Below are 18,383 nucleotides of genomic sequence, written 5' to 3'. Positions count from 1 at the left end.
CTTGGTGATTTACGAGCATTGAATGCATCACACAAGTGATTGTCAAGGTTACAAGAGGTTTGCAACCTCTTAATTTCTTGTGTTAATGTTGTAATAAGACTTTATAAATACGGTTGATAACAGTTTATTAATTATTTTTTTATTAGATTAACCCACAACAAAGCCATAATCTTCCGTCAAGAGTATCGGTATCGGATCGATATCATATTTGCCCAGTATCGCTGCCCCCGCTCCAAGACTGCTGAAGACAGCGTGCTGGCAGGGGGAGGAGCTTAATGACGTTCCTGTACGTATCCTCTGACGTCATCCAACGTAATTTGTAGGAAGGAGACCGTTACCAGAAAATGTCTTCAGACCAGATACTTGACGAATGCCTTAAAGAGCTAGTCTACTTTGCTAAAATGCCTCGGCTAGCATTGTAACCGAATATAAACCCCACACTGGCCTCATTCCGACCTTAGAGCTGCCTTTCCCTCCGACCTTAGAGCTGTTTTTCCACTGTTACATAAAACCTCTGAACCCTGCCAATGTGGAACAGAGCTGATCCTGACGATGGATGCCAATCTTCTAAAACAGGTGAGAGTTATGACGTTTCCGTTCATATTGAGACATGTTGTCCGACATATGTTGAAGGACCGAGAAACCTTTGTTCATGAGGCCGAACTGCAGATGCTAAAACGGGCGACTATAGAATGTGACGCCGCTGCTTTGGAAACTATTCAAGAGGACGTCGACGTCCATTGTATCTATCGAGCTATCATCTCTGTAGCTATAGCTACACCATCACACCTGCCGTGGGTGGAGTTTAATTACACACGTGATTCTAATTAGCCTCGTGCCATGGCGTTCTAATACCCCTGTGTGTATATGTATATGGATATGTATATGTATTTGTGTACTCTAGGGGCATCCAAAGTGTGGCCCAAGGGCCATTGTAGGCCCATGGCTGTTTTTTGTTGGCCCGTAGCACACTCTACAGCTATAATTTAACATGAAAGCAACAGCAAACAGGAAGACGTTGTAATTTTATGCCAATAATGTCTCGACATGATGAAAAATACCTAGTCGGTTAATTTTACGAGAATAAAGCAAAATGCTAAGAGGAAAAATGCAATATTTTTGTATAGAATTGAAATATTGAGGAAAAAGTAAGACAAAATAAAGTTGTGATTTTTAGAAAAATGTGATATTTTGAAAAAAAACAGCCTACCATTTGGAGGAAAAAAATATGTACACGTTTTGTGGGGTCAGGGATATATATTATAAAATATTCTCTCATTCATCGTGGTTGATTAGTTCCAGATCCGACTGAAGTTCCAATATTTTTCCAATGAAAGAATTCTATTTGCATTAAACCTCACAGCCAGCTTTGTGTGTTTCAGGTTCAAATAGCGGAATCTCCCCAGGATGGGTCGGCAGCCATGAATCAACATGGCACAGCAGGCAGCCCGGCGTCTTTCGACGTCGACACAGCAGTGTATCAGACAGTGGCGATACCGGCATTGGTACCTGCTCTGATGGCGTGGAAGGTAGGACTCTACCAATTATCACAGCAAAGTGGGGTTTTAATGCTTTTGGGTGGGGTGGGGGGGCTAAATCAATAACATTCATTCATTTTTTTCATTAATAGGATTCCTTATTTATAAGTGGATTTTTTTCATAGTTGGTGCTAGAGCATAGAAAACCTGTTTACGGCCTTCTAAGTACACTTTAACATTATTAGAGCCTTCCAGACATGAAATAACACCCCTGTAGTCACTTTTACACTCCTACTACCCAATATATTAAACATAATAAGACTCATGTGCATGTGTGTAGCTATTAATGTGTTCTGGTGGTAGTGGCGCTGAGTGTGGGGGGGGGGTTCGGAGTTGAGGTTAAGCTTCAACAGTAGCTCTTGTTGGGGATTATTGTGCCTGTTATGAGATCATTCAAACCCGCAATCAAAGGCTGTTGTTCCGGTGATCAAGTCTGGTGCTTGTGTGTCTTGCCCAACACGACATGAACCATACGCTTATTAAAGATTTCTTTCCTTTGTCCACCCTCCATCAGATGACTCCAGCTCGAGCACCACACCTTCATCTCTGCACCCTCTATCCCGCCGTCACTCCGGTCAAGAGGACTCGTTTGGCGGCAGCATCCCCATCGGCCACGTCAAGCCATCTCCCTGCACGTCGTCCTACAGCGGCCTGAAAAGGATGCCCTCACCCAGCAGCTCAGGTCGCTGGAGCAAGTCTTGCCACTTGCTCCCTCCTGCTGGTTCTCCGCTCAGTGCACCAGGTAGTGTGGACACGAGGGACCAACAGCCCATCCGGAGGTGGTCTTCTCTGACTAAGTTGTCATCTGGGGCTGAAAGGGGCTCCAGCAGGACATCGGTCCACCAACACAACACCGATTCACACGGCTCTCTAGACCGAGGACTGCTGTACGGCTACAGGAAGGAAGCGCGTGGTTTAAACGGAGACCTTTATTTACCTCTATCTTCCTCCTTACTCTGTCACGGCTTGCTACAGCGCTCACCCGGGTCCGGGCCCTGCTACTGGAGCCAACATGGTAGTAAATCCACTGGCTTTGAAACAGACCTGTCCCTGTCCTCAACCCTGTCCTCACCCGTTAAACGGAGCAGTCTGGACGTGAACTATAGTAGTCTAGCAGAGGCTAAGCTGGCTCTGGGAGGCGGTCAGGGTCACTGCTTTGGTTTAGCACAACAAGCGGAGTCCCCCCTTAGTCACCGCGTGGACCGAGACTCTCCCATTCAGCCGGCTGTCCGGACACAAATGTGGCTGACGGAGCAGATGGAGTACAGCTCCAAAGCTGAGCATGGTGGAGAACTTGGTCAGATCCTTGGTACTGGGGTAAAGGTCTGTGGTGGGAATGGACTCTCACCTTGGCAAGGACCAACACTTGAACCAGGAATGCAGGACCAGGTGAGATCAATTGCGCTCTCGTATGTTGTGATGTTTTTGTGTGCAGGACCGTGTTCGCTTTTCTTTCACCAACTTTTACTGCATTTTTGCTGGTGGTTTTTCATTCATTCATTCATTCATTCATTCATTCATTTTCTACCGCATTTTCCTCACGAGGGTCACAGGGGATGCTGGAGCCTATCCCAGCTGTCTATGGGCGAGAGGCGGGGTCGCCAGCCAATCACAGGGCACATATAGAATAAAAAAATAAAAATGTGTTACTTTTCTTCTTCTTGTAATATTTGTTTTCACCTTTTTACCCAACCAAATTACCAACTTTGTTTTGTTTGTTCCTCATAATGAGTACATAATGAGTATCATATATTAAATATTTTAAAACCAATGCTACTAAAATGACATTTTTACATCAGAATATTACAAGTCAAGTTTATTTATATATCCCTTAATCACAAAAGAGAGCTTTACAAGCTGGCGACGACATCCCCTTATCTGACCCCCAAGTTCAGTTTATTCCTGTAAAATTACATTTTTTTTGGTACAAAAATTACTTTTCATGTATGGCACTTTTTTTTGTCAAATATTACTTTTAATATTTTGACTTATTCTGGTAATAATGGCACTTTACAAAGTGATTTGTAAAAAGTAACAGGTGACATTGGGAAATTTCAAAAAGAAAAAAAGGTTTATATTTGTATGTATGTATATATATATATATATATATATATATATACACTGTATTACTGTACAATATCAATCTTCACAAATTCTGAATAAATTCAAACTTGTTTTTCCACCCTAGCAAAAGAGCAGTTGAAATAAATCATCAAGGTCCCAAAATGGCTACACCATTGATTTCCATGTTGAATCTAACTGTGCTTGTTTACTTTGCAGATGCTGCAGGGGACCTCCCAGATTATGAACACCCTGGTGAAGGTCAAAGAAGGGATGCTGAGACAAAGAGAGTTGGAGATAGACAGGTAAACACCCATCACATACATGCAGGGGAAATGTTTAAAAGTACTACTGGCTTATTTTGGGGGTCACCAAGGTTTCTTCTTGTGAGACCTACTTTTACCAAATGAGAATGGCCAAGAGGTTGTTTGTCTTGTTTTACCAGAACATGAACAATACTCACTTTGTACTCGCTTTGTATTTCACAATGCAATCATTTTCCCCCACATTATTAACTGATAACCTGAATGAAAAGCAGCTTTAAAAAATGTATACCTAAATGTAAAATGTGACCCTCGCTGGGTCACATTCCAACACCCCCGGTTTAGGTATCAATGTCAATCAAGCAATCCATCCATGAACTTTTATCTTTGCTCCTTGTAAATCAAATCTTCTCCTGTAGATGGTCAGTGCCTCTGACGGATGCAAGATCTTTCTTTCAGGCAAAATCAGCAGATCCTGCAGCTCCATGCCCGCATTCGAGAGAATGAGCTGAGAGCCCAGCAGGTCCTGCACAGTCAGAGGTGGTTTGAAGACCCTCAGATTTTGCAGCTGAAGGTAACTTTTAACCATCAATCGGAATCCTCAAACCTCAAATAGCCCTAATTGCAACACCCATTTGGGTTAACCAATAGGAATCGGTGAAGGAAGTGACGTCTGATCGACTGAGCTGCCATGAAGAACTCAGCAGGAAGCTGGCGGTGGCTGAGCTGGAAGTTCTCCATCTTAATGAGCTTTACAAGCAAGCCACTCAGAAATACACGGAAGACCTCAGGAAGCTGGAAGAAAAGGTACATCCTACCAAACGCCGGGCTTTGTAACATCTGACGGATTATATCATCACATTTTTAACCTTGCCAGATCTCGTGACACCCCGCCGGGTGTCCCATCTGACTTGGCTTCATCAAGGTGTTTGTTTTTTCTGTCCACAGATCAAGACAAGGGATCGCTACATCAACAGTTTGAAAAAGAAATGTCAGAGGGAGAGCGAGCAGAACCAGGAAAAACAGCAACGTATAGAAACTCTGGAGAAGTACCTCGCAGACCTGCCAACGTTGGGGGAGGTCCAGGTCCAAAGCCTGCAGGTACGCACTCGCACAGCAGCCACACCAAGTGTACAGGGAGTCGGGGTTATTATTATAATGATTTTCAATATGGTAACACATACACATAATTCATCAATAGTTGTGTATATAACCTGAGTATCACTAATGTCAGTCAAATTAGCTACGCGGTTTATGTATTGCATCCTGTTAGCATTTGCTATCAAACATATTGATACATGACAAATTATGTCAAAGTCGAGGCAAAATTCAAAAAAGTTTCAGCAACAGGCACATTTTCCATATCATGTATATATGTACATATATATGTATATATGTGTGAATGTGTGTGTGTGTATATATATATATGTATATATATATATATATATGTAGAAGGCGATATTATTCATGTTATACCAGGCGTCTATGCAAAAATGTAGATTGTGCTTTCAAAATCATCTGATTCATTTTAATTGTTTGTGAAGTGGATAAAAATGTAGAAATGTGGATAAAAACAAAGAAATTTGCAAGTGATCCCAAACTGCTGAGCCCCGCCTCTCGCACAAAGTCAGCTGGGATAGGCTCCAGCATACCCTGCCACCCTAATGATAAGCAGTGGATGGAAGAAATTGTCAGATAAAGCAAAAGATGTCACGTTCCCGCTGTTGACAGATGGGAATATCTTTCAATCCATTTTCCTTCCTGTTGTGTTGTTTTTGTGCTCAGCTGGAGGAGGTGCAGAAGAAGGCTGAGGATCTGGAGAAGAAAATGAGTGGCATACAGAAGGACCTGGATGATTGCTGTGGTCTGCTCAAAGACAAAGACGTCAAGATTAAGACCCAAGACAGGAGAGAGAAGGAGCTGATTGCATCTGTACATAGGTATCCTTCTACTGTACCGCACATTCTGGCGTCCTGTTTTCCCAGGACATGTCCTGTTTTCCCAGGACATGTCCTGTTTTCCCAGGACATGTCCTGTTTTCCCAGGACATGTCCTGTTTTCCCAGGACATGTCCTGTTTTCCCAGGACATGTCCTGTTTTCCCAGGACATGTCCTGTTTTCCCAGGACATGATGAAATTGTCCTATTTTTCATTGTGTTTCATTCCGTTTCAGCACGCTCCCACATTCCAAAAACATGCTAGGTTAATTAGCCACTCCAAATTGTCTATAGGTATGAATGTGAGTGTGAATGGTTGTTTGTGTATATGTGCCCTGTGATTGGCTGGCCACCAGTCCAGGGTGTACCCCGCCTCTTGCCCCAAGACAGTTAAAAATAGCTCAAATTCATTCATTTTCTACCGCTTATCCTCACGAGGGTCGCGGGGGTGCTGGAGCCTATCCCAGCTGTCTTCGGGCTACTTTAATCATTGTTTTGCTGCACGGTGCTTGTCACTGCCGTCCTTCCACAAAGAGGAAACACTGACAATAAATGTGATTTGCGTGACATGCTAAACCCTGTGCTCATTCCCTCTGTCTCCTTCTTGTCGTCTGTAGCCTGCAGCAGAAGGTGCAGCAGTGCTTGGAGGACGGCGTGAGGTTGCCTATGCAGGATCTGAAGCAGCTGGAGGAAGAAAACGCTGAGCTCCTGGAGAAGCGAGACCACAGCAGCAGGGTACCGTTTGTTTGGAGCACATCATGGTCAAATGGCGTACACACGGACTGCATGCACACCGAGCGCTTTCCTTTGTTCCCCACCAGCTCATTGAACATCAGAAAGGACAGATTCATCGACTCAGCTCGCACGTCAAGGTAAGCTCATGAACCGGTGAGGTAAACGTACTTGGAACGGCTGGTCTGGTCTGGAGCTGCGGTTTTAACTTTGGATCAGCTGATGCCCTCGCAATACGTTCCTTACTCAGTGTTCATGTTCTCCACTGCTGAAGATGAATTCATGTTGCATTTCCAGCCAAGCCTCGGATTGTTTTGGTAGCGTTTGCAGCATTTTGAGTCTTTTCCTCCTTTATAAGAACCAAAGCAAACATGTCTGTGCTTGGACAGGCAATCAGTGCAAGACTACACAAGGGAAGAAGTCTTTCACACGTTCACCACTTTTGCCCGACTGACAACCAAGAAAGCCCATCCGCGGACTCTTCGGCCTCGCCACAGGTATCGGTTCAATTCCTGATATGGAACACATGGACCACTGGTTCGTCTCTGTTTGGATCACAGTTTCACGCTTTTTTTTTTGTATGACTACTTTTAATGTTGTGTCATGTTTGCGTCTACCAAGCAGCCACAGGCGGGTGACGGGCTGTCCGATCATTCTCTGTCCCACGCGGAGACGCCACAAGTGGGACGGCTTCTGAAGGAGATGTCCCTTTGCCTGCTGGACCTCCAGGCTCTCTGCAACATCTTGGCTCAGAGAGCTCAAGGAAAGGAGCTCAACTTGTCTCTGTTGCTGCAAATGACATGTAAGTACATCACAAACATCCGTGCACAGTACGCCGCGTGGTCGCCAGTCGGCAGAAAAAGAAAAAATTGTGGGGAAATGCTCTTTTTCCCTGTGATTGGCTGGCCACCAGTCCAGGGTGTACCCCGCCTCTCGCCAAAAGACAGCTGGGATAGGCTCCAGCACCTCCGTGACCCTCGTGCGGAAAAGCAGTAGAAATTGAATGAATGAATATTGCTCTTTTTTCCATTTTGGCTTTTTTTTTAAACGCATTGTGCTGAGGGCCCATAAAAAACTTCTATATTGGGTAATAGGAGTAGAAAGGTGACTATAGGGGTGTTATTTCATGGCTGAAGCTCTCCAATGATGTTTAAAACATAAATTTAGAAACTGGCTATGACCTTTTCTATGCTCTAACTCCAACAATATTCCATAGGTGCAAGCAGATGTAAGAAACCAGCGTTCAAGTCAAAGCCAATTTTTACTACATGTAGTAGATATTGTACTCACACCAAGTCCGTGACGTGTCCTCCACGGTAACACCGACTATGTTTGTTTGCAGCGTTAAACATTCCTGCGGAGGAAAGCAAATGCGGGGATGTGCAGGAAGAAGAAGCCAAGGTGAAACTGATGGAGGTGGGCCAGCTGAGGAAAGGCGTGGAGGAGCTGAGGAAGAACATTGCGGACTGCTACGCACACTACGTGGTGGAGAGCAGGGCCAAGAAGTGACAGGAAGTTGGTGGTGGAGTTCAATTCTATGCAAAATTCACACGTCATTTTCCTTCGTCCAGGTAAACTCACTCAGACTGTGAATGCATAAACGATGCAGATGAGTCGCACTCGGGATTATGGGGACAATAATAAGCAAATGTATTCTTCCTCAGTGTGGCTCAGCGGTGTTTTTATGTATAGTTGTTGAGCGAGTCGCGTGTTTACTGGCCAAAAATTAAGGTTTTAGTTACTTTATGGGTGCGCATTTGAAACACAGAACACCGTAATCCAAGGACCACCTGGATATGACAGCTTTAGAGAATGTGTATGTGAATGTTGACATTATGGGAAAAGTTGTAATATTACAAAAAACATTTGTAATGTACTATTTTCGATATTGTGGGGTACATGCTGTTTTGCAAAAGGCAGTTTGGGTTCCCTGTACGTTTTGTAAGCCATAGGCAAGCACTAGGACCAAGCGGAAAACGGTTTTCCTTTAGACCGCCCACAAACGTTCATCAATTGGCTCGAGTGATTTTTTTTGCTGGCGTGTCATTGGCTGTCCCAGCTGTCACATCATGTGCACGTGGGCTTGCCCGCCGGTGTCTTTGCTAGCTAGCCATAACACGTTGTTTTGTTCTGCCGAGGTCACGTCAGCTAGACTGTTTTAAATATTTAAGCTAAGGTCCGTGTGTTTGGTCGCACCTCGGTCACTATTCATCTACGTAGCGAAATAACGGTGGCTGAGAACGTAGCTACGGTAAGGAGACGCACCTAGTCTTGGAAATGAGGGAACAGGTGGAGGAGGAGCTGGTAAACGTTACTTATTCTTGGTAAGTGTAGAACTGTGCTTTTCTGTCAACATTTGCGCTTTCAAGAAGTGAGTACACAATGTACACACTAATACTGGGCAAGCTTTCTTTAGTCACAACTCGCTGTAAAAATCCAGAACATATAGTCTCTTCGGCGAAACACTTCCTGTGGTCTGGTAAAGTCCGGTTTTCACAATAAAAGCACGTCGTTAAACTGTTACGCCACAACTTACTCTAGTACAGCAAAGGGCCATGATCTTCCCAGTACACACTGGTAGTGGGTGCAATTAATACCTTTAGAGTTTTTTTGTCACCTTTTTTTATATATTATCACCGGTTTTATGAACGGGTGACGTCTTCCAACCTGATAGCATTTGCTAACATTCCCTTAAAGCAATTTAGCATCGAAGTCACAGTTAAGCTTCATTTGACGAATGTAACCATGAGAAATTTAGTTGCCTCCAACTGGTCTATGTGCTTTAACATTGTTTATCTTCTAACGTCATTCATTTAGCAGCATGAACTGTTCAGATGTTGATCCGCATGTTGACCAGTTTGTTACAGTAAGAGTGGATGGAAAACCAATGTACAGCCCAGGTAAGACTATTTTGTATTGATGGACTTGAAATATGGAACCAGTATTCAGGCTTTTATTTACATTTGCCATAACGGTGAGTGTGAATGGAAAGAAACAAAGGTAACATTTGTTTTAAGATTGATGTTTTGTCTGAAGGATGAAGTCATGGAAACAACACGTTTCTGTAGTGGGGGGGTTTACCTTCTTACATCAGAATAAAGAAAAATCATTTTGAACAACATGATTGTAATATATTGAAGTGCATGACATCAAATGTAACAATCACTCCCAGTATGACATCAGCTTCTATTCTAAAGTGTCTGCCATATAAATATGAAGGGTAGTGTCGTGACACCGAGGGCGTTAGTAGCGGGGGGCATGCTTTTGTTTATGGAGGGAATAAAGGAACTTGGGGTGTACTCAAACTTGACCACGATACGCAACCGGTGCCCACTTAACCACTTAAGTCCTGCATGTTTGGATCAAGTAAGCGTCCCCATCCGATGATGGTTTCCCCTCCTTTGGCACTGGGGGTGGGGCTGGGCATGGAATGATGACAGCCACCACCTTCCACAATAGAAACAATCACTACTCCAAATATGAGTGGAAATAATACACCAGGTTAGGTGTGCATTGGTTGGGTGAGGGAGGGGTCCATCACAGTACGTACACATGGTTTAGTGTGAGTACACCCACTTAGCTTCTCTTTTGGATCCTTTGTGTCACATGGCTGTTTGCAGTTGTACAAAGCCGACTAAAACCCCTAAACATGCCAGACAACCGGGTCGAACTTGTATTCTGTCATCAGTTCTCCCTGCTAGGATTGCCACGTGCCATCAAGCCTCCGAACGTCAACGCTAAAAACATCCACAGAGGAAAAAAAGGGGACAACAAACCGCTTCTGCGTGCCGAAGATGGGATTCAGTACTTGGAGGGAGGTAAAAACCCTGCGTGTCTTCTAAGAGGAGCTGCGAGCGTCGGGAGGCTTGGAAGGAGTTTCCTCCGATGGCGTCTCACTGGAGAGTCCCACGTCTCCGTTCTCTGCGCTGTTGCTCACGGACATCTTCTCCAGAGCTGCTGAGGGAGGAAACGCATGCAGACGATGCATTAGGTACACACATTTGCCCATTTTTTCCCTTTTTTGTGTCTTTGGCAGGAATGAAGGTAAAAGTAGCCTTATACAGTATAGTCATTTAGCATTTATGTGCATATAAAACTATAATACTAACACTTTTGGCTTCCTGGCTTATCAGAATAAAGTCTTAAGTTTTAAGATAAAAAAATTTGTAAGTAATCTAACAAGAAAAAGAATACAAAATATGAGACAAAATGTCATTAGTAACAAATATTAAAGGAAAATACATTTTTTAAGTTGTAATTTGAGAAACAGTCAAAACAGCAAATCAAGTTGCAATTTTTAGAAAATTCAGTTATTGGAAAAGTTATGAGAATAAAATGAAAATATAGGAATGAATTTAGAATTATGAGAAGGACGTGTAGGGAGGAAGAAAGCTCAACTACGAGCAGCAAAAATGGAAAAAACAGCAGTAATCTTATAAGAATAAAGTTAAGAGAACAAAGTTATGTGGAAAAAAACTAAAAAAAAACCCTGTCGTAATATTACCAAATAAGTTTGCTATTTTTCCAAATTGGGAATAAAGTCATATTAGGAATCAATTTTTAAGTATTTAAAAATGATATGTGACCTACAGTGCATCCGGAAAGTATTCACAGCGCTTCACTTTTTCTACATTTTGTCATGTTACAGCCTCATTCCAAACTGAATTAAATTCATCTCTTACCTCAAACTTCTACACAAAATACTCCATTATGACAATGTGAAAAAAGTTTTTTTTGACATGTTTTGAATTTATTAAAAATAGAAAACAAAAAAATCACATTTACATAAGTATTCACAGCCTTTGCCATGAAGCTCAAAATTGAGCTCAGGTGCATCTTTTTTCCACTGATCATCCTTGAGATCTTTCTACAGCTTAATTGGAGTCCACCTGCAGTAAATTCAGTTGATTGGACATGATTTGGAAATATAATAACTGTCTATATAAGGTCCCACGGTTGACTGTGCATGTCAGAGCACAAACACCAAGCATGAAGTCAAAAGAACTGTCTGTAGACCTGCGAGACAGGATTGTCTTGAGGCACAAATCTGGGGAAGGATACAGAAACATTTCTGCTGCTTTGAAGGTCCCAATGAGCACAGTGGCCTCCATTATTCCTAAATGGAAGACGTTTGGAACCACCAGGACTCTTCCTAGACTGAGCGATCGGGGAAGAAGGGCCTTAGTCAGGGAGGTGACCAAGGCCCCGATGGTCACTCTGTCAGAGCTCCAGCGTTCCATCCACCAATCAGGCCTGTATGGTAGAGTGGCCAGACGAAAGCCACTCCTTAGTAAAAGGAACATGGCAGCCCGTCTGGAATTTGCCAAAAAGCACCTGAATGACTCTCAGACCATGAGAAACAAAATTCTCTGGTCTGATGGCTTTCGTCTGGCCACTCTACCATACAGGCCTGATTGGTGGATTGCTGCAGAGATGGTTGTCCTTCTGGAAGGCTCTCCTCTCTCCACAGAGGAACGCTGGAGCTCTGACAGAGTGACCATCGGGGCCTTGGTCACCTCCCTGACTAAGGCCCTTCTTCCCCGATCGCTCAGTCTAGGAAGAGTCCTGGTGGTTCCAAACGTCTTCCATTTAGGAATAATGGAGGCCACTGTGCTCATTGGGACCTTCAAAGCAGCAGAAATGTTTCTGTATCCTTCCCCAGATTTGTGCCTCAAGACAATCCTGTCTCGCAGGTCTACAGACAGTTCTTTTGACTTCATGCTTGGTGTTTGTGCTCTGACATGCACAGTCAACTGTGGGACCTTATATAGACAGTTATTATATTTCCAAATCATGTCCAATCAACTGAATTTTAGGATGAATGAGGCCGTCCGTCCATACCTTGTAAAGACGCCGAGCTGCCACCAGGTGGGGCAGTACTGTTCTCCTCCAGCTCATCCAGGTAGAGTCTGTAGCGATGACCGTTGTCATCTTCATACTCCACGTTCTCGTCATCGCTGTCCACTTCTGGAGCCACGTAAACCACTTCGAACTCTATCTGCCCCGACTGGTACCAAGACATGATGCCAGGAGTTAGGGCACGCGTGTCGTGTGTACACCAGTGAAGTGGTTTTACCTGTTGGGAGAGGATGGTGACAGCCTCTTTGTGCTTGGCATCCCTCAGATTGATGCTGTTGACGGCCAAGATGGCGTCTCCGACGTGCAAACCTCCACATCTGTCCGCAGGCTGGCCTGGATGGATCTCTGAGATGAGGATGGGAACACCATGCTCCTTTCCCCCCTGGACACAGACACACACACACACACACGAGTAAATAAGGTATGTTCTGCCTTATGGGTTTATGCATATTGCCAAACATACTCGCTCATATGCCTTTAAACCTTTAATCTCAACCCATTACCAGTTACTAATTAACCCCAACAAAATATGACAGACAGACCTGACAGACAGACAGACCCGACCGACCGACCCGACGGACCGGACGGACCGGACGGACGGATGGACGGACGGACCGGACGGACCGGACGGACGGACGGACCGGACGGACCGGACGGACGGATGGACGGACGGACCGGACGGACCGGACCGGACGGGACGGGACCGGACCGGACCGGACCGGACCGGACCGGACGGACGGGACCGGACGGACGGACCGGACCGGACGGACCGGACGGACGGACCGGACCGGACCGGACCGGACGGGACGGGACCGGACGGACGGACCGGACCGGACGGACCGGACCGGACGGACGGACGGACCGGACCGGACGGACCGGACCGGACGGACCGGACCGACGGACCGGACGGACGGACCGGACGGACGGACCGGACGGACGGACCGGACGGACGGACCGGACGGACGGACGGACCCGACTGACTCGACTGATAGACGGACCCGACTGATAGACGGACCCGACTGACTCGACTGATAGACGGACCCGACTGATAGACGGACCCGACTGACTCGACTGACTGACTGACGGACCCGACTGATAGACGGACCCGACTGACTCGACTGACTGACTGACGGACCCGACTGACTCGACTGACCCGACTGACTCGACTGACTGACTGACTGACTCGACAGACCCGACTGACTCGACTGACTGACTGACGGACCCGACTGATAGACGGACCCGACTGACTGACTGACTGACTGACCCGACTGACTGACTCGACTGACTGACTGACAGACGGACCCGACTGACTCGACTGACAGACGGACCCGACTGACTCGACTGACAGACGGACCCGACTGACTCGACTGACAGACGGACCCGACTGACTCGACAGACTGACAGACGGACCCGACTGACTCGACTGACTGACTGACAGACTGACTGACTCGACAGACTGACTGACTCGACAGACTGACTGACTCGACAGACTGACTGACTCGACAGACTGACTGACTGACAGACTGACTGACTCGACAGACTGACTGACTGACAGACGGACCCGACTGACTCGACTGACTGACTGACAGACGGACCCGACTGACTCGACTGACTGACTGACAGACGGACCCGACTGACTCGACTGACTGACTGACAGACGGACCCGACTGACTCGACTGACAGACGGACCCGACTGACTCGACTGACCCGACTGACTCGACTGACTGACTGACAGACGGACCCGACTGACTCGACTGACTGACTGACGGACCCGACTGACTCGACTGACCCGACTGACTCGACTGACTGACTGACCCGACTGACTCGACTGACTCGACTGACCCGACTGACTCGACAGACTGACTGACAGACGGACCCGACTGACTCGACTGACAGACGGACCCGACTGACTGACAGACGGACCCGACTGACTCGACAGACTGACTGACAGACGGACCCGACTGACTCGACAGACTGACTGACAGACGGACCCGACTGACTCGACTGACTGACAGACGGACCCGACTGACTCGACTGACTGACTGACGGACCCGACTGACTGACTGACGGACCCGACTGACTCGACAGACCCGACTGACTCGACTGACGGACCCGACTGATAGACGGACCCGACTGACTCGACTGACTGACTGATAGACGGACCCGACTGACTCGACTGACTGACTGACGGACCCGACTGATAGACGGACCCGACTGACTCGACTGACTGACTCGACTGACCCGACTGACTCGACTGACCCGACTGACTCGACTGACCCGACTGACTCGACTGACTGACTGACTGACTCGACAGACCCGACTGACTCGACAGACTGACTGACCCGACTGACTCGACTGACCCGACTGACTCGACTGACTGACTGACTCGACTGACTGACCCGACTGACTGGACTGACAGACGGACCCGACTGACTGGACTGACAGACGGACCCGACTGACTGGACTGACAGACGGACCCGACTGACTGGACTGACTGGACTGACAGACGGACCCGACTGACTCGACTGACTGACTGACAGACGGACCCGACTGACTCGACTGACTGACTGACAGACGGACTCGACTGACTCGACTGACTGACAGACGGACCCGACTGACTCGACTGACAGACGGACCCGACTGACTCGACTGACTGACTGACAGACAGACCTGACAGACAGACAGACCCGACTGACAGACAGACAGACCCGACCGACCGACCCGACGTACAGACGGACCGACCCGACGTACAGACGGACGGACCGGACGGACGGACGGACGGACGGACGGACGGACGGACGGACGGACGGACGGACGGACGGACGGACGGACGGACGGACGGACGGACGGACGGACGGACGGACGGACGGACGGACGGACGGACGGACGGACGGACGGACGGACGGACGGACGGACGGACGGACCCGACTGACTCGACGGACCCGACTGACTCGACGGACCCGACTGACTCGACTGACTGACTCGACTGACTCGACTGACTGACTCGACTGACTCGACTGACTGACTGACTGACTCGACAGACCCGACTGACTCGACTGACTGACTGACGGACCCGACTGATAGACGGACCCGACTGACTGACTGACTGACTGACCCGACTGACTGACCCGACTGACTCGACTGACTGACTGACAGACGGACCCGACTGACTCGACTGACAGACGGACCCGACTGACTCGACTGACAGACGGACCCGACTGACTCGACAGACTGACAGACGGACCCGACTGACTCGACTGACTGACTGACAGACGGACCCGACTGACTCGACTGACTGACTGACAGACGGACCCGACTGACTCGACAGACTGACTGACTCGACAGACTGACTGACTCGACAGACTGACTGACTCGACAGACTGACTGACTGACTGACTGACTGACAGACGGACCCGACTGACTCGACTGACTGACTGACAGACGGACCCGACTGACTCGACTGACTGACTGACAGACGGACCCGACTGACTCGACTGACTGACTGACAGACGGACCCGACTGATAGACGGACCCGACTGACTCGACTGACCCGACTGACAGACGGACCCGACTGACTCGACTGACCCGACTGACTCGACTGACTGACTGACGGACCCGACTGACTCGACTGACCCGACTGACTCGACTGACCCGACTGACTCGACTGACTGACTGACAGACGGACCCGACTGACTCGACTGACCCGACTGACTCGACAGACTGACTGACAGACGGACTCGACAGACTGACTGACAGACGGACCCGACTGACTCGACTGACAGACGGACCCGACTGACTCGACAGACTGACTGACAGACGGACCCGACTGACTCGACAGACTGACTGACAGACGGACCCGACTGACCCGACTGACTGACTGACGGACCCGACTGACTGACTGACGGACCCGACTGACTGACTGACGGACCCGACTGACTCGACAGACCCGACTGACTCGACTGACTGACTGACTCGACTGATAGACGGACCCGACTGACTCGACTGACTGACTGACAGACGGACCCGACTGATAGACGGACCCGACTGACTCGACTGACTGACTGACAGACGGACCCGACTGACTCGACTGACAGACGGACCCGACTGACTCGACTGACTGACTGACGGACCCGACTGACTCGACTGACCCGACTGACTCGACTGACTGACTGACTGACTCGACAGACCCGACTGACCCGACAGACTGACTGACCCGACTGACTCGACTGACTGACTGACTCGACTGACTGACCCGACTGACTGGACTGACAGACGGACCCGACTGACTGGACTGACAGACGGACCCGACTGACTGGACTGACAGACGGACCCGACTGACTGGACTGACAGACGGACCCGACTGACTGGACTGACAGACGGACCCGACTGACTGGACTGACAGACGGACCCGACTGACTGGACTGACAGACGGACCCGACTGACTCGACTGACTGACTGACAGACGGACCCGACTGACTCGACTGACTGACTGACAGACGGACCCGACTGACTCGACTGACTGACTGACAGACGGACCCGACTGACTCGACTGACTGACTGACAGACGGACTCGACTGACTCGACTGACTGACGGACGGACTCGACTGACTCGACTGACAGACGGACCCGACTGACTCGACTGACTGACTGACAGACGGACCCGACTGACTCGACTGACTGACTGACTCGACAGACTGACTGACTGACTGACTGACTCGACTGACTGACCCGACTGACTCGACTGACTGACTGACTCGACTGACTGACTGACTGACCCGACTGACTGACCCGACTGACTCGACTGACTGACTGACAGACGGACCCGACTGACTCGACAGACTGACAGACGGACCCGACTGACTCGACTGACTGACTGACAGACGGACCCGACTGACTCGACTGACTGACTGACAGACGGACCCGACTGACTCGACTGACTGACTGACAGACGGACCCGACTGACTCGACTGACTGACTGACAGACGGACCCGACTGACTCGACTGACTGACTGACAGACGGACCCGACTGACTCGACAGACTGACTGACAGACGGACCCGACTGACTCGACAGACTGACTGACAGACGGACCCGACTGACTCGACAGACTGACTGACAGACGGACCCGACTGACTCGACAGACTGACTGACTCGACAGACTGATTGACTCGACAGACTGACTGACTCGACAGACTGACTGACTGACAGACGGACCCGACTGACTCGACTGACTGACTGACAGACGGACCCGACTGACTCGACTGACTGACTGACAGACGGACCCGACTGACTCGACTGACTGACTGACAGACGGACCCGACTGATAGACGGACCCGACTGACTCGACTGACTGACTGACGGACGGACCCGACTGATAGACGGACCCGACTGACTCGACTGACTGACTGACGGACGGACCCGACTGACTCGACTGACTGACTGACGGACGGACCCGACTGACTCGACTGACCCGACTGACTCGACTGACTGACTGACAGACGGACCCGACTGACTCGACTGACAGACGGACCCGACTGACTGACAGACGGACCCGACTGACTCGACTGACTGACAGACGGACCCGACTGACTGACAGACGGACCCGACTGACTCGACTGACTGACAGACGGACCCGACTGACTCGACTGACTGACTGACGGACCCGACTGACTGACTGACGGACCCGACTGACTCGACTGACTGACTGACAGACGGACCCGACTGATAGACGGACCCGACTGACTCGACTGACTGACTGACAGACGGACCCGACTGATAGACGGACCCGACTGACTCGACTGACTGACTGACGGACCCGACTGACTCGACGGACCCGACTGACTCGACTGACTGACTGACGGACCCGACTGACTCGACTGACCCGACTGACCCGACTGACTCGACTGACTGACTGACTGACTCGACTGACCCGACTGACTCGACAGACCCGACTGACTCGACAGACTGACTGACTGACTGACTGACTGACCCGAC

At 48.9% G+C, this 18,383-nt stretch overlaps 2 protein-coding genes and 1 long non-coding RNA gene across 6 annotated transcripts in view; 2 read left to right on the top strand and 1 right to left on the bottom strand.

Annotated features, from left to right (window-relative positions):
- Positions 1-300: 300 nt before the first annotated feature.
- On the top strand, positions 301-8,213 carry cep85l (centrosomal protein 85L). Of its 2 annotated transcripts, none has more exons than XM_058089569.2 (13): positions 301-576; positions 1,383-1,529; positions 2,053-2,927; positions 3,819-3,904; positions 4,322-4,436; positions 4,514-4,669; positions 4,811-4,963; positions 5,648-5,802; positions 6,417-6,534; positions 6,621-6,671; positions 6,921-7,028; positions 7,156-7,333; positions 7,874-8,213. In XM_058089569.2, exons 1-13 carry the CDS (start codon positions 528-530, stop codon positions 8,038-8,040), a joined length of 2,358 nt encoding a protein of 785 aa, XP_057945552.2. In that variant the 5' UTR covers positions 301-527; the 3' UTR covers positions 8,041-8,213. The 2 variants fall into 2 exon arrangements, with proteins under 2 accessions (XP_057945552.2, XP_057930393.2); XM_058074410.2 differs by having other exon boundaries at positions 7,153-7,333.
- LOC144901230 (uncharacterized) lies at positions 8,214-15,176 on the top strand. Its single transcript, XR_013629380.1, has 3 exons — positions 8,214-10,522; positions 12,656-12,811; positions 15,055-15,176. It is a non-coding gene; the product is annotated as an uncharacterized LOC144901230 (long non-coding RNA).
- Positions 9,471-18,383, bottom strand: part of gopc (golgi-associated PDZ and coiled-coil motif containing) — a 21,248-nt gene continuing 12,335 nt past the window's right edge. For 2 of the 3 annotated variants that reach the window (XM_058063266.2, XM_058065241.2), the window contains 3 exons: positions 12,608-12,772; positions 12,373-12,538; positions 9,471-10,488 (listed from right to left, as the gene is read on the bottom strand). In XM_058063266.2, coding sequence (XP_057919249.2) covers positions 10,370-10,488; positions 12,373-12,538; positions 12,608-12,772 — 450 coding nt within the window. In that variant the 3' untranslated portion in view covers positions 9,471-10,369. The remainder of the gene's footprint in view (positions 10,489-12,372; positions 12,539-12,607; positions 12,773-18,383) is intronic. The other variant, XM_058064793.2, reaches the window with a different exon arrangement.

This window comes from Doryrhamphus excisus, linkage group LG11 (assembly GCF_037039965.1).
Source record: "Doryrhamphus excisus strain RoL-2023G ecotype Guam linkage group LG11, RoL_Dexc_Guam_v1.1, whole genome shotgun sequence".
Classification (NCBI taxonomy): Eukaryota; Metazoa; Chordata; class Actinopteri; order Syngnathiformes; family Syngnathidae; genus Doryrhamphus; species Doryrhamphus excisus.
This window is presented reverse-complemented; position numbering and strand designations above follow the sequence as displayed.